The following is a 10,878-nucleotide window of genomic DNA, read 5'->3' on the forward strand; positions in this document are numbered from 1 at the left end:
AAACTTTATGCCATTGATATTGGCAAATCATAAATACCGGTATTACACTTGAAAAAAAAATAAGATGCCTAATAATTCGGGGCATAATTGCGGAGAAGTGCCAAAACCACCCGCGATAAATGAAAATCCGCAAAGTAGCGTCCAATTAACATAAACAGGTAAAAATTGTTTTTTGTTTTTTTTAAGTTCGCAAACGGTCCGCGATAAGCTGCAAAACAACAGCGAGTCACATAGAGCAACAAATACAGTACTGTACTCCATGTATATGTCCCCCCCCAAAAAATTCAATATGTTTGAAAAAATCTGCGATGCACTGAACCCACGATAAATGAACCGCGAAGTAGCGAGGGATCACCGTACTGTATAATTGCGGGATGCATTACATCCATTGGACACATGGGGAGCTCTAATGTTGTTAATATCATCAAAATGGCTGTTTGTCAAAGTATTTCTTTCATGTCTTAGCCAGCGACTATCTTTATTTAGCCAAGTCACGCCAACATACCTGTCAACTTTTCGGAGCGCCAACCTGTATAAACTACCAAAAAAAATCCTTATAAAGAGCAAAAAATCTTTATAACATACCAAAGCATTTGTCAAAATAACGGCAGAAAAAAACCCATGAAATTTTCAATGATATTTATTGTAGCTCTCCATAATACAATGTCTGGTTAATGTCTAATCAACATTCTACTTAGTGGCATTACTGTGTTCAGAGTTGTATTCCTGCATTACTTTTTTCACCAACTCCAAATATGGAAAACACAGAAAAAAATAACCATTCAGCACTCAGGTTTCAACTAGGAATCAACTAGGAACCACGTGATTTACTGGAAAGTTACCGGAAATGAAAGCATTCGAGTAGACTCGCACCATTCTGGGCAAAAGCAAACGGAACTACCCGTTGGGGGGGGGGGGCTGAAATTTTCAGAATCTGTATGATTTGTGCGATACGGCCATATACGTAAGATTCACCACAAAATCCATATGAACTATGTACGGCTAAACAGTATGAAATGACAGGTATGCGCCAAACGCTTGGAGACAGCCAGCACTCCTGTACATGACTTGATGGAGGTAGTTGTTGGTTGCCTCTGAGATGCGTCGCTTAACAGAATCAGTAGAAGGCCTGGTCCTGGCCCTTGGTTGTCACCGAAGTCAGATTGCCTCTGGCTTCTTGGTCCATCTCGATGGCTTCAAAGAGGGACTTGAAGTTTCCTGCCCCGAAGCCCTGGACAGAGAGAGAGAACACATGCACATAGCTGAGTCAACAATTTAACTTTGATGTACAATCTTCTAATGAGGAGATTAAACATGTCGGCATTTTCAGAGCCCAAAACAGGAAGCCAAAAACCTTGTTGTGACGAGCGGAGCCTTTTAGTCTATGCATGCATGTGTACGTGTGTGTGATTGATTTCCTGAACTTTTAACAAGCGGCATCATGTCAGAGAGTGCTCGCTATGGGTGGGAGCCATAAACAGGCGTTCAACCTGCTCATCTTCTTTTTAATGGTGTTGAAACTTTGAAGCTACAGGTGTTAAGCACTGTCTGTTACGACACCGAACAAAGGTTTCAACACTTGATCTGTTTGTGAATCAGTCAAAGGGGGTGGTCACGTCGGTGCACAATTTAAAAAGTTGAAAATCATGCTTTCAATGGAGGGAAAGAAGGATTTGATGCCTTACTGTTGGCTCCCACGGAATGGCTGGTGCACAGGTGGTATACACTTGGTGTTCCAAAAGTCACTGCAAATTTTCTTTTTTTTCCATTTATTTGTATCTTTTTTTTTTTTTTTTGCAAATGAAGAAGGTGTAAATTAGTGAGCGTCACAATCTTCCACTTGAAGCGTCGGTACATGTTAAGCTTCAGTCGTAAATTATGCCAAATTGGGGAAGCACGACGACCATCTCAAACTGGTGCAGAACTGCAGTCGGGGACTGCAGAAACCTCTTGCCAGGCAGAAATTTTGCAACGCCACTCTAGTATCAATTGATAAGCAACGGATGTGATATGCTTACAGCCTAAGAATGCCGATTGCCTCACGTCTGTCTAAAAGACGACTGAAACAAAATGGAGGAAAAAAAAGGGAGCACTCTGTATAAAGATGTACTTCATTAAATTAAAATTAGTACTCCTTGCTCGTACCAAGCGATGACTTAAGGGGCACAAATATTTGCCTTCCCCCAAGAACTGCCTACCAATGGTAAGGCATTGCAAATTTTTATTATTATTGCGCATTTCATACACAAGATAACTGAGTGCTCTTCACAGTATTAACAATAAAACGTACAGAAATAAAAGCTAGCTTACTGAAATAACAAAACGTGTACAGAACAAGATTTTTTTCCCATTCATTTTCAAAATGCTTTAAAATTTGTGTGCAGCATAACAGCCAAATGCTGCTTCATCACAAACCCTGGCCTACGCTAATTAACTCGGGGTCTGCGGTCTTCAGAGTCCAACTGAGTGTATAATCCATTACCATTTCTTTAATATATTCAGGACCTAAACCATTCAGTGATTTATAGACCAATTTCAGAATTTAAAAAAATCTATTCTACAGCTGACTGAGAGTCAAGCTTTGAGAAGTGGAGCAAAACGCTTTGATCTCTTTCCTCTGCCGAGGAACCCAGCTGCCGAGTTTTCAATGAGCTGCAGCTGTTTGGCACTTTTTCGAGTCCGTCAAGTCAGAAAATCGTTACAATACTCGAGCCTACTGGAGATAAAAGCTTGTCCTGGTCTGCTTGGAACACCCACCGCTTCAATCTGGATCTGGTTTTGTTTTCAGATGAGAGAAGACTGTTTTAATGATTATTTTGATTTAACTGCTAAAAGCACGCCAAGGTTTCCGACTTGATCTTTTTTGAAAGACGGCGACTGTTAAATGTTTACTTTTTTCCTTATACCCTCAAACAATGACCTCTGTTTTGTTTTGGTCGTGTGGTTTGAAACTTACAAAGTGGTTGTTCCTCTGGATGACCTCCAAGAAGAGGGTGGGTCTATCCTGCACGGGTTTGGTGAAGATTTGGAGGAGGTAGCCCTTGTCATCAAAGTCAACTAAGATTTTCAATTCCTTGAAAGGAAATATAGTAGAGTAGTGTTGAATTTTAGGGCGGCAGCAAAACGGAAAATGCGACTGAAATCGGCATCTCCTCACCTGCAGACGGTTGAGGTCCTCCTTCACTTTTATCTTGGCAATTTTGAGCTTCTCCCTCAGGCTGTCGTAGTAGGTGTCAGGTGCTGAGAGGAACTCCATCCCTCGGGCGCGCAAGTTCACAATCTTTTGGTGAGGTTGCAAAACATGTCTTTACTTGTCGATTTTGGAAGTCGGGGTGTTGTCGGCTTCCTGGAATTTCGATGACGATTAAACACTCACGGCTTGAATGATGTTTGATGTGTTGAGGGCAATGTGCTGAACGCCCGCTCCCCCGTTATAGTCCACATATTCCTACGTGGACACAGGAAGTGGGAGGATATCAAACCGTTGTTACAGTGGTGAAAGACATTACGCGGCTAGCGCTATAGTGTCATGTCCCACCTGTATTTGTGACTTCTTTTTCCCCACCGCGGGTTCATTGATGGGCAACTTAATGGTTTCTTCGTAGTTGGTCATCACGATTGACCTGAGTGAACTGTACTGCGTGTGGATCTGCTTGTCATCGATGGACCAGAACCGATGGAACATCAAGCACTTCTGATACCTGTGTGGTGGAGGGTGAAAAATCAAGACATGTCACGTTCAAGGTACGATTGAGTGCACAGCAGTTGAATTCAGTCCAAATCATTTGGATTTCGATAGCACCAAAGGTGTGTAAGGTTGCAGATTTAATACTTTCAAGCACCCTGTAACCTGATAACATCATAAGATAAGATATCCTAAGATAAAATAAGATAAGATGATAAGCCGTCCGCTGGAGTACCGGTAATCGCTGTCCCTGGAAGGGTTAAGAGCCCTCAAAAAACTGTTTCGAGGATAGTTTAGGGTTTTATACTAAGAATTCAAGACAGGATTAGGCTTGAATTAACAGTTTTCTAGCCAGGGTTTCGATATTCATCCATCCATCCATCCATCTTCCAAACCGCTTGATCCTCACTAGGGTCGCGGGGGGTGCTGGAGCCGATCCCAGCTGTCTCCGGGCAGTAGGCGGAGGACACCCTGAATCGGTTGCCAGCCAATCGCAGGGCACACAGAGACGAACAACCATTCACGCTCACACTCACACCTAGGGACAATTTAGAGTGTTCAATCAGCCTGCCACGCATGTTTTTGGAATGTGGGAGGAAACCGGAGCACCCGGAGGAAACCTACGCAGACCCGGGGAGAACATGCAAACTCCACACAGGGAGGCCGGAGCTGGAATCGAACCCGGTACCTCTGCACTGTGAAGCCAACGTGCTAACCACTGGACTACCGGGCCGCCCGGTTCGATATTCATGTTGGGCCTTAAAGTTAGTTGGTTTCAGATCATGGGTTCAAGCCAGAGTTGTGGTTTATGGTTTCAAATTAGGGTTTGAAGGCCAGTGTTAGGATTTCAAATTTGAAATTGTGTGTGTTGACCTGATGCAGACACATGGTGCACTCTGTTGTTTAATATGGCCCTCCAGTGCATTGTTAAGCGTCCTACTTGTTGCACTAGTTTAGCTCATTTGGGGCCTTATGTACTGCAACACATTAAGCATTTCTGGTGGGAAGGTCCTATTCAGCTGCTGGGATGCCATCCGACTGAAAATAAGATGTGTGGAATAGGTAAGTGTGTGGTGGCCAATAGGTCATTTGGGAACATTTGGGAATTTTCCTCAACGGCCGGCTGGCTGACACCGACCAAAGTCCCTATTGCCCCCCACCCCTTTCCAGAATTCATATATACATAATAATTATACTTGATATTCTTTTGGTAGCACTGCTGGCTACAGAAAAATAAGAAGTGGAATTAGGAAGGAGAACACAGAATAATAGTGGGTCATGATCGCCAGGTGGTCCTGCATCATGCAAAAGGCAATAAAATGCAATTCAAACAAATTGACCGAAGTTTAAGGTGCCCTGGTGAAATCACTATGTTACGTCTTGTTGTCTAATTCCAGTCACCAGAGGTGGCTCGGCCATCTGCAAAATGTTTAAATGTCCTTTGGACAGTGCTGTGTCAACTGTGTGCGGACGTGCTGTCAAGCACGAGGCTTACCAGTCTGATGTTGGAACCATTTGGTCATCTGGCTGGTTTCCCACTACGTGATCGATGAAGCGCAAACCTACTTGTGGCCTGCAGAGAAAAGCAAATAAAATAAAAAATAAAAATACCGCAGAAGTAATTTCATTCTTGAGATTAGCAAGTATTTATAAGGAACCCTGACATCCTAATTTTAAATCTGTACATTCCAGTGACCAAGTAGGTTGGGGAAAACTGTGCTTAGGGGTCACTTCCAATCAAGAGGGTAAGCATGCTCAAAAGTTATAACCGTGCTACTGATGAGTAACATAATTATGCTCAGCTAGGCCCCACCCAATGCAATAAATAAAGAGCGTGAAAACATGTGATATGGAGTTTGCATGCTTTCCTCATTCTTAGATGAGTTTTCAAAACAAAAAAAATCTGCCACCAAATATTACATGTTATTCATTTAAAGTAAGGCTTTGGAAAGCACTTTTGAGCAGGTGTCACCAACAATCTAATATTTCGTAAATGATACTGCATTCAATGTCAAATGTTAAAAATAGCATCTTTAAAAGACTCACAGTTTGGCTAAAAGTGGATCCCGAAACATTGGTTCTTTGTAGCCAGGCAGGAAAAGGCCTTTGTAGGGCCCCAGGTACTCAATAAATGTGTGCGTCGTATCTCCATACTGCAGACAGAACGTGAGAGTTATTCTTATGTCATATTTCAATTCTATGAGTGCATCCAATTGGATTTCAGTGTGTGCGGGTGTTTACGTGCCGTCTGCACCACAGCATACTTGACCCTGCCGTGGATGTCCTCCTCCACCCAGGGATCCTTCACAATGACAGCTCCTCGCTGCTTGGCCGTCTGACAGTGGAAAACATGGAACACTTGTCAGTTGGAGTCTGCCTCCACTCGACAGGGCGTCTGGGTGCCCTCCAGTGGTTGGAGACATCCTAACGTCTCAAATCACAAACGGAGTGACAAGGCACGTGGATTGCATTGCAAAAAAAAAACAAATCTAGTCAGCCCTGCTTTGTTATCAAATTGAATTGAATACAACTTTATTGTCAAATATGTGTAACATACAGCACAGATGAAATTTCTTCCCTCTCAAAATAAAACAAGAGGATTTGGATATTTCGCTGTATTTGAAAGTTGTACATTTGTGTGACGAGTGGCTCTTTTATTTGTTGGTTCAAACATCTGTTTTGACCTTGGCTTAGATAACTTGAACGCTTTCGTGTTTATCCATTTCAACATACTCTTACCCAAGCATGACAAGAAAAGTGGTCGTGTGAGGAAAAACCCTTGAAATGAAATACGAATTAAAGGACGTTTTTGCTTTAAAAGACCGTAAAAAATAAAATTTAAACCCCTGATTGGGCAATTTTAAAGCCACGCTTTGATCTTAGTGTGTACTTATCTCGACTGACCTCACCGAAGTTGACACAATACTTACATTCTCGTCTGTGTAAACTTGTGGCTCGTGTATATAAGTGTTTATATTTACCATAACCCTTGTGCAAAAGCAAAGCAACTCAATGAAAGTAATTAATTAATTTCGCTTTTTTTTTTCTTTGGTGCCATCACGGAAGATAAACATGTCATGATAGTCGCAAAACTAGAAATAGTTCTACCTGAACATACCATCTTACAAGTTTTAGAGACATTGCGATCGATTAAAGTAAAAAAAATAAACTGAGTTACGAGCTTTATCATGGAATTAATTTAAACTTATAAAACAGGGTGCCAATGCATCTATCAATCGGGTGTTAACAGAAATGCCCGATGACTAGTTATTAGTATAAAAATGACCAGTTAAGTTCGCCAGCAAACGGTAAAATGTTACCGTGTGGAAAAAGATATGAAGATGTGTTTTTTTTCATGCTGCCTGCCTACTCTACTGTTCTTTCTAGTAGTACCTACAAATGACCACTAGGTGTATTGATGCGGGAAAATCTTACACCATCGCTAATCAGGCATCTTCAAAGGGTAAGTAGTTTTTAATTGACAGTATTTTAAGTTTATATTTGCTTTGTTATACAGTGGTTAACTTTTTGAACACGTGTATGATAGTTTGGAATGTTAAATCGAAGTTTTGTAATGTGACGGGCAATTGAGTTTGCTTCAGTCAGCAAAGCTTCATTTGCCTCCAATTGAATCGGTTAGTATTTGCAGAGTTTTCGAGACGTTTCGGAGAATGTGGTGTGGCTCTCTGGCATGTGACGTCATTTGTAACAGTTCAAATGCACCTCATTTTACCTTGATTAGGTAGTCACAGTCCTCCACTTGGAACGCAATGTCTTTGGCTCCATCTCCGTGCTTCATCAAGTGCGCTCCCATCTCTGACAGGACATGCCATCATGTTGATATTACGGTAATATTTCATATTTTATCTACTGTTTTCTCATATGCCATCACAAGCTTCTTGCCTTCATTTCCAGGATTGAGTGGAGAATCAAATGCAAATATGATCTGTTTGGAGTCAAGAACAGAGTCAAAGTAAAGGTTGGACATGCAGTTTTAAAAATCTGTGATTTCAGGATGTTCAAGCTGCCGTACCTTATCTTGCCTGATGACATGTGAGACGACCTCTCGGCTGCCAGTCTCCAAGCCCTTGTAGGCCAGAGGCTCAAAGCCCATCTTGTCACAGTAGAAGGATGCCGCCTGAAAACAGGACAAAAAGTATTTTCTATGAAGGTAAAGTCTGCCAAATAATAATATTGCCAGTGGATAATTCGCTCCCACTTCTGTGCAGCCTGGCTAAAATAGTACATTTTATTTATATTTAACCGGGTGGGTTTCTTGTAGCAAAAACTAATGAAATGGTCAAGGACTGTAAAGTTGTGAAAAGGTAATAACGACAAATATTAGTCTTGATTGTGTTGCATTTCGAACATAATTCAATCATAATCCTGATCTTAATAGACATTTTTGAAGAAGCACAATCTTGTGCCTGATTATAAAGAATCCTGCTTTGTCTAGCATAACCAGAACAGGGGTCAGTAACATGGTGTCAGTGGGAACGAGCTGGGGACTTAATAGTTATCCGTGGGCCAGCTTTAAAAAATTCGCTACTTAATAAGTCTAATTTGTTTTGTTTTGTAAAAAAATACAAATAAATAAAATAAAAACCCAGCAACAATCTGCATATCTGCATCTAACTTCTGTTGTTCTTGTTATATATTTTGAAATCACACTTTTATTTGTGGGACAATTATGCAGCCATTTCCATTCCTTTTTGCCTTGACGTATTTTGAGGATATTTTTAAACAACCTTTTGTATTTCACATAGTGAACGGCGTAACTTGCAGCAGCGACAATGTTGAACATCATCTTGTTTAAAAAGAGTCTGCATTTGCATACTGACCTGTTTGGCATTGCCGACCCAAAAGGTGACATGATGAAACCTGACAAATTTTCCCCTTTCATGCTAGAAAAGACAAAATAAATGTGTTTTTGTTTTTACATATTTCACAGATATCAATGTAACAAAATTTTGCATCTACTGTTTCTTCACTGTAAACGATTTATTGTAGAATATCTCATCAGTGCTTAATATATCACGCCACGTTGCAACCTACCTTCTCCCCTTTATCAGTGTAGCTTGTCTAAAAGGAAACAACAAATATTGATGATGACATCATCAAAGTCGGCATAGTGGATATTTCTTCCTCTTATTTACAGTTTCTGTCTCCATCATGTTAATGGCGACTAGGATAGTCTTACCATGCTGTGTGTGGAGCCTCAGTTCAACGAGAGTGACATCAAAAGCATCGTCTGGGTCTCTGCTGCTGATATGTACTGACTTGATGGCTATCCGTGATTGGTCATTGGGTGTCTCCACCCACCTGTCCAGTGTCCACCTCTTCTTCATGTCACTCTTGTGGATCAAGTTTGAATGCACTCATCAGTCTTGCATCCCCAATCAATTCACACACTATTTGACATAAATCTGACATATTCACTTTTGAATTTACAAAATTTAAATTAAAATTTGGTTTTTATATTACAGTCATGGGTCAACTGGAGCCAAGCTAAGTCTTTGGGTAAGAGGATGGGCCATCCTGGACTGGTCACAAATCAGTACAGACTAACAAGCAGACACACTTACATTAAAACCAATCAACAATTTAAATTCTTCCGTCAAACTAACAGGCGTGCTTTTAGAATGTGGGAGGAAGGACAATGGAGAAAAAAAAATGTGCAGCACGAGGAGACCAATGCCAAGGTTCAAACCCAGAACGTCTCAACTGAAGGCAGATGAGGTAGTCGGCAACTTTGTAGAGCGGCAGCTGGTCAACAGAGGGCACGAGGGCACCGCCATACTGCTCAGCGCAGTCATCTTGAATAAGACAAAAATGAAAATCAAAGTACACAGTTATCGACGAGTAAGATAGTTTTGTTAATCTCTGTCGTCTCGTTGCAAAGCTTCCAATTTGGTTGCAATCATGTTTCCCCCCGTCGATTCTCGTTCAAAGTTTGACGTTCGATTGACAAAAGAGACTGGACCTGCTTTTACAGTCAAACCTCGGTTTTCATCCATAATCCGTTCCAGAAGGCTAACATAAACCGAATTGTTTGAAAACAGAAACCACGCTCTTTTTAAAATAAAAATGTTTATTGAACACGTCTGCTCACAATGGAAAGCAACACGAGGAAGCGTCACTTCTTTGTGTAAGGAAGGCGAGAGGAGTCAAATGCTGCATTCAAGTGCACTCAGTTTGTTCCAGAACCAAAATTCGGTTGTCATCCGAGGCATAAAAAATTCAAACTTTTTGGTTGAAAACCGATTTGGTCGAGAACAGAGACGTTCGAAAACCGAGGTTTGACTGTACGTCTATTCTTGCTTTGAGAAAGGGAAGTTCCCGTACTTTGATTGCTACTTCCTATGATGCCAGGTGGCAATTGGGAAAATCGGAAGAACTCCCCAACGTCCAGTTTTATCCAGGTTGACCCAGTTAAATGTTTTTTTTTTTAATAGGCCATATTTCCTATTTAATTTCATGTCCATTTTTTAACAAAACAATTACAGATTACTGTTCAAGAAAAACAGGATGTATTGTACTATAGGTTGGCCTGCATGTATAATGTCAATAAAGCCATGCATGGCAAGTGCATTGACCGTGCGTACACCAAGGGAGAGCGGCAGCAAGCACATGGCAGGCCGAGTGGCTCGGCTGCAATCGATGTCAAATGCAACAAGAGTCACATGCAGGCAGCAGCACTTTACAATTAATGATAACATTGTTCAATGCTTTCGTACTTTTCTGTTGTATGACTGAATATTATATTTGATCAGCATCAGAAAATAATGAAGTCTCTGTGACCTGACTTTATGATTTGGTAACATTGTGCTATACATTTACTCACTTGAAGGTGACAATGGCAAAACTGATGTCATCCTGCGTAATGTAGGCAATTGTAAAATGTTTAGCATACCACAAAAATGATAAGACCTCAACTCATTCCTTGGTGAGGGAGAAACAAAACTGTTTGGCCTTGTCATGATCACGTTCTGTTAATATCCAGCAGGTGGCAGAAGCGGGACTGGTTTTCCTCCTCCGCACCTTTCTTACGTCACAATTATTTGGACTATTTAAGGACCTCATAGGGTCGATGCTAAGTCATTGTTCATGTGCATTTCGTCTGTCTAGACGCTCTCTCATTACTCTCGTTCCGTTTTTTGCTCTTGCCTTAATTTTTATTTTCTTCGTTTTTT

The 10,878-nt window shown here is 41.1% G+C and overlaps 1 protein-coding gene across 1 annotated transcript; it reads right to left on the reverse strand.

Annotated features, from left to right (window-relative positions):
* Positions 1-1,021: 1,021 nt before the first annotated feature.
* On the reverse strand, positions 1,022-8,999 carry hpda (4-hydroxyphenylpyruvate dioxygenase a). Its single transcript, XM_052047987.1, has 14 exons — positions 8,886-8,999; positions 8,741-8,767; positions 8,527-8,589; positions 7,719-7,823; positions 7,589-7,631; positions 7,419-7,501; positions 5,931-6,020; positions 5,732-5,838; positions 5,181-5,258; positions 3,539-3,701; positions 3,377-3,448; positions 3,158-3,280; positions 2,957-3,073; positions 1,022-1,231 (listed from the first exon to the last, which is right to left on the reverse strand). Exons 1-14 carry the CDS (start codon positions 8,886-8,888, stop codon positions 1,118-1,120), a joined length of 1,188 nt encoding a protein of 395 aa, XP_051903947.1. The 5' UTR covers positions 8,889-8,999; the 3' UTR covers positions 1,022-1,117.
* Positions 9,000-10,878: the final 1,879 nt, after the last annotated feature.

This window comes from Hippocampus zosterae, chromosome 16, assembly GCF_025434085.1.
Source record: "Hippocampus zosterae strain Florida chromosome 16, ASM2543408v3, whole genome shotgun sequence".
Taxonomy (NCBI): domain Eukaryota; kingdom Metazoa; phylum Chordata; class Actinopteri; order Syngnathiformes; family Syngnathidae; genus Hippocampus; species Hippocampus zosterae.

What these genes read in the sequence shown, in the direction of transcription:
- hpda (XM_052047987.1), bottom strand. An exon ending in ACACTGATAAAGGGGAGAAG is followed by an intron (nt 8,590 to 8,740) that starts GTAGGTTGCAAC and finishes TGTCTTTTCTAG; the next exon opens with CATGAAAGGGGAAAATTTGT. An exon ending in TCCAGAGGAACAACCACTTT is followed by an intron (nt 1,232 to 2,956) that starts GTAAGTTTCAAA and finishes CTCTCTGTCCAG; the next exon opens with GGCTTCGGGGCAGGAAACTT.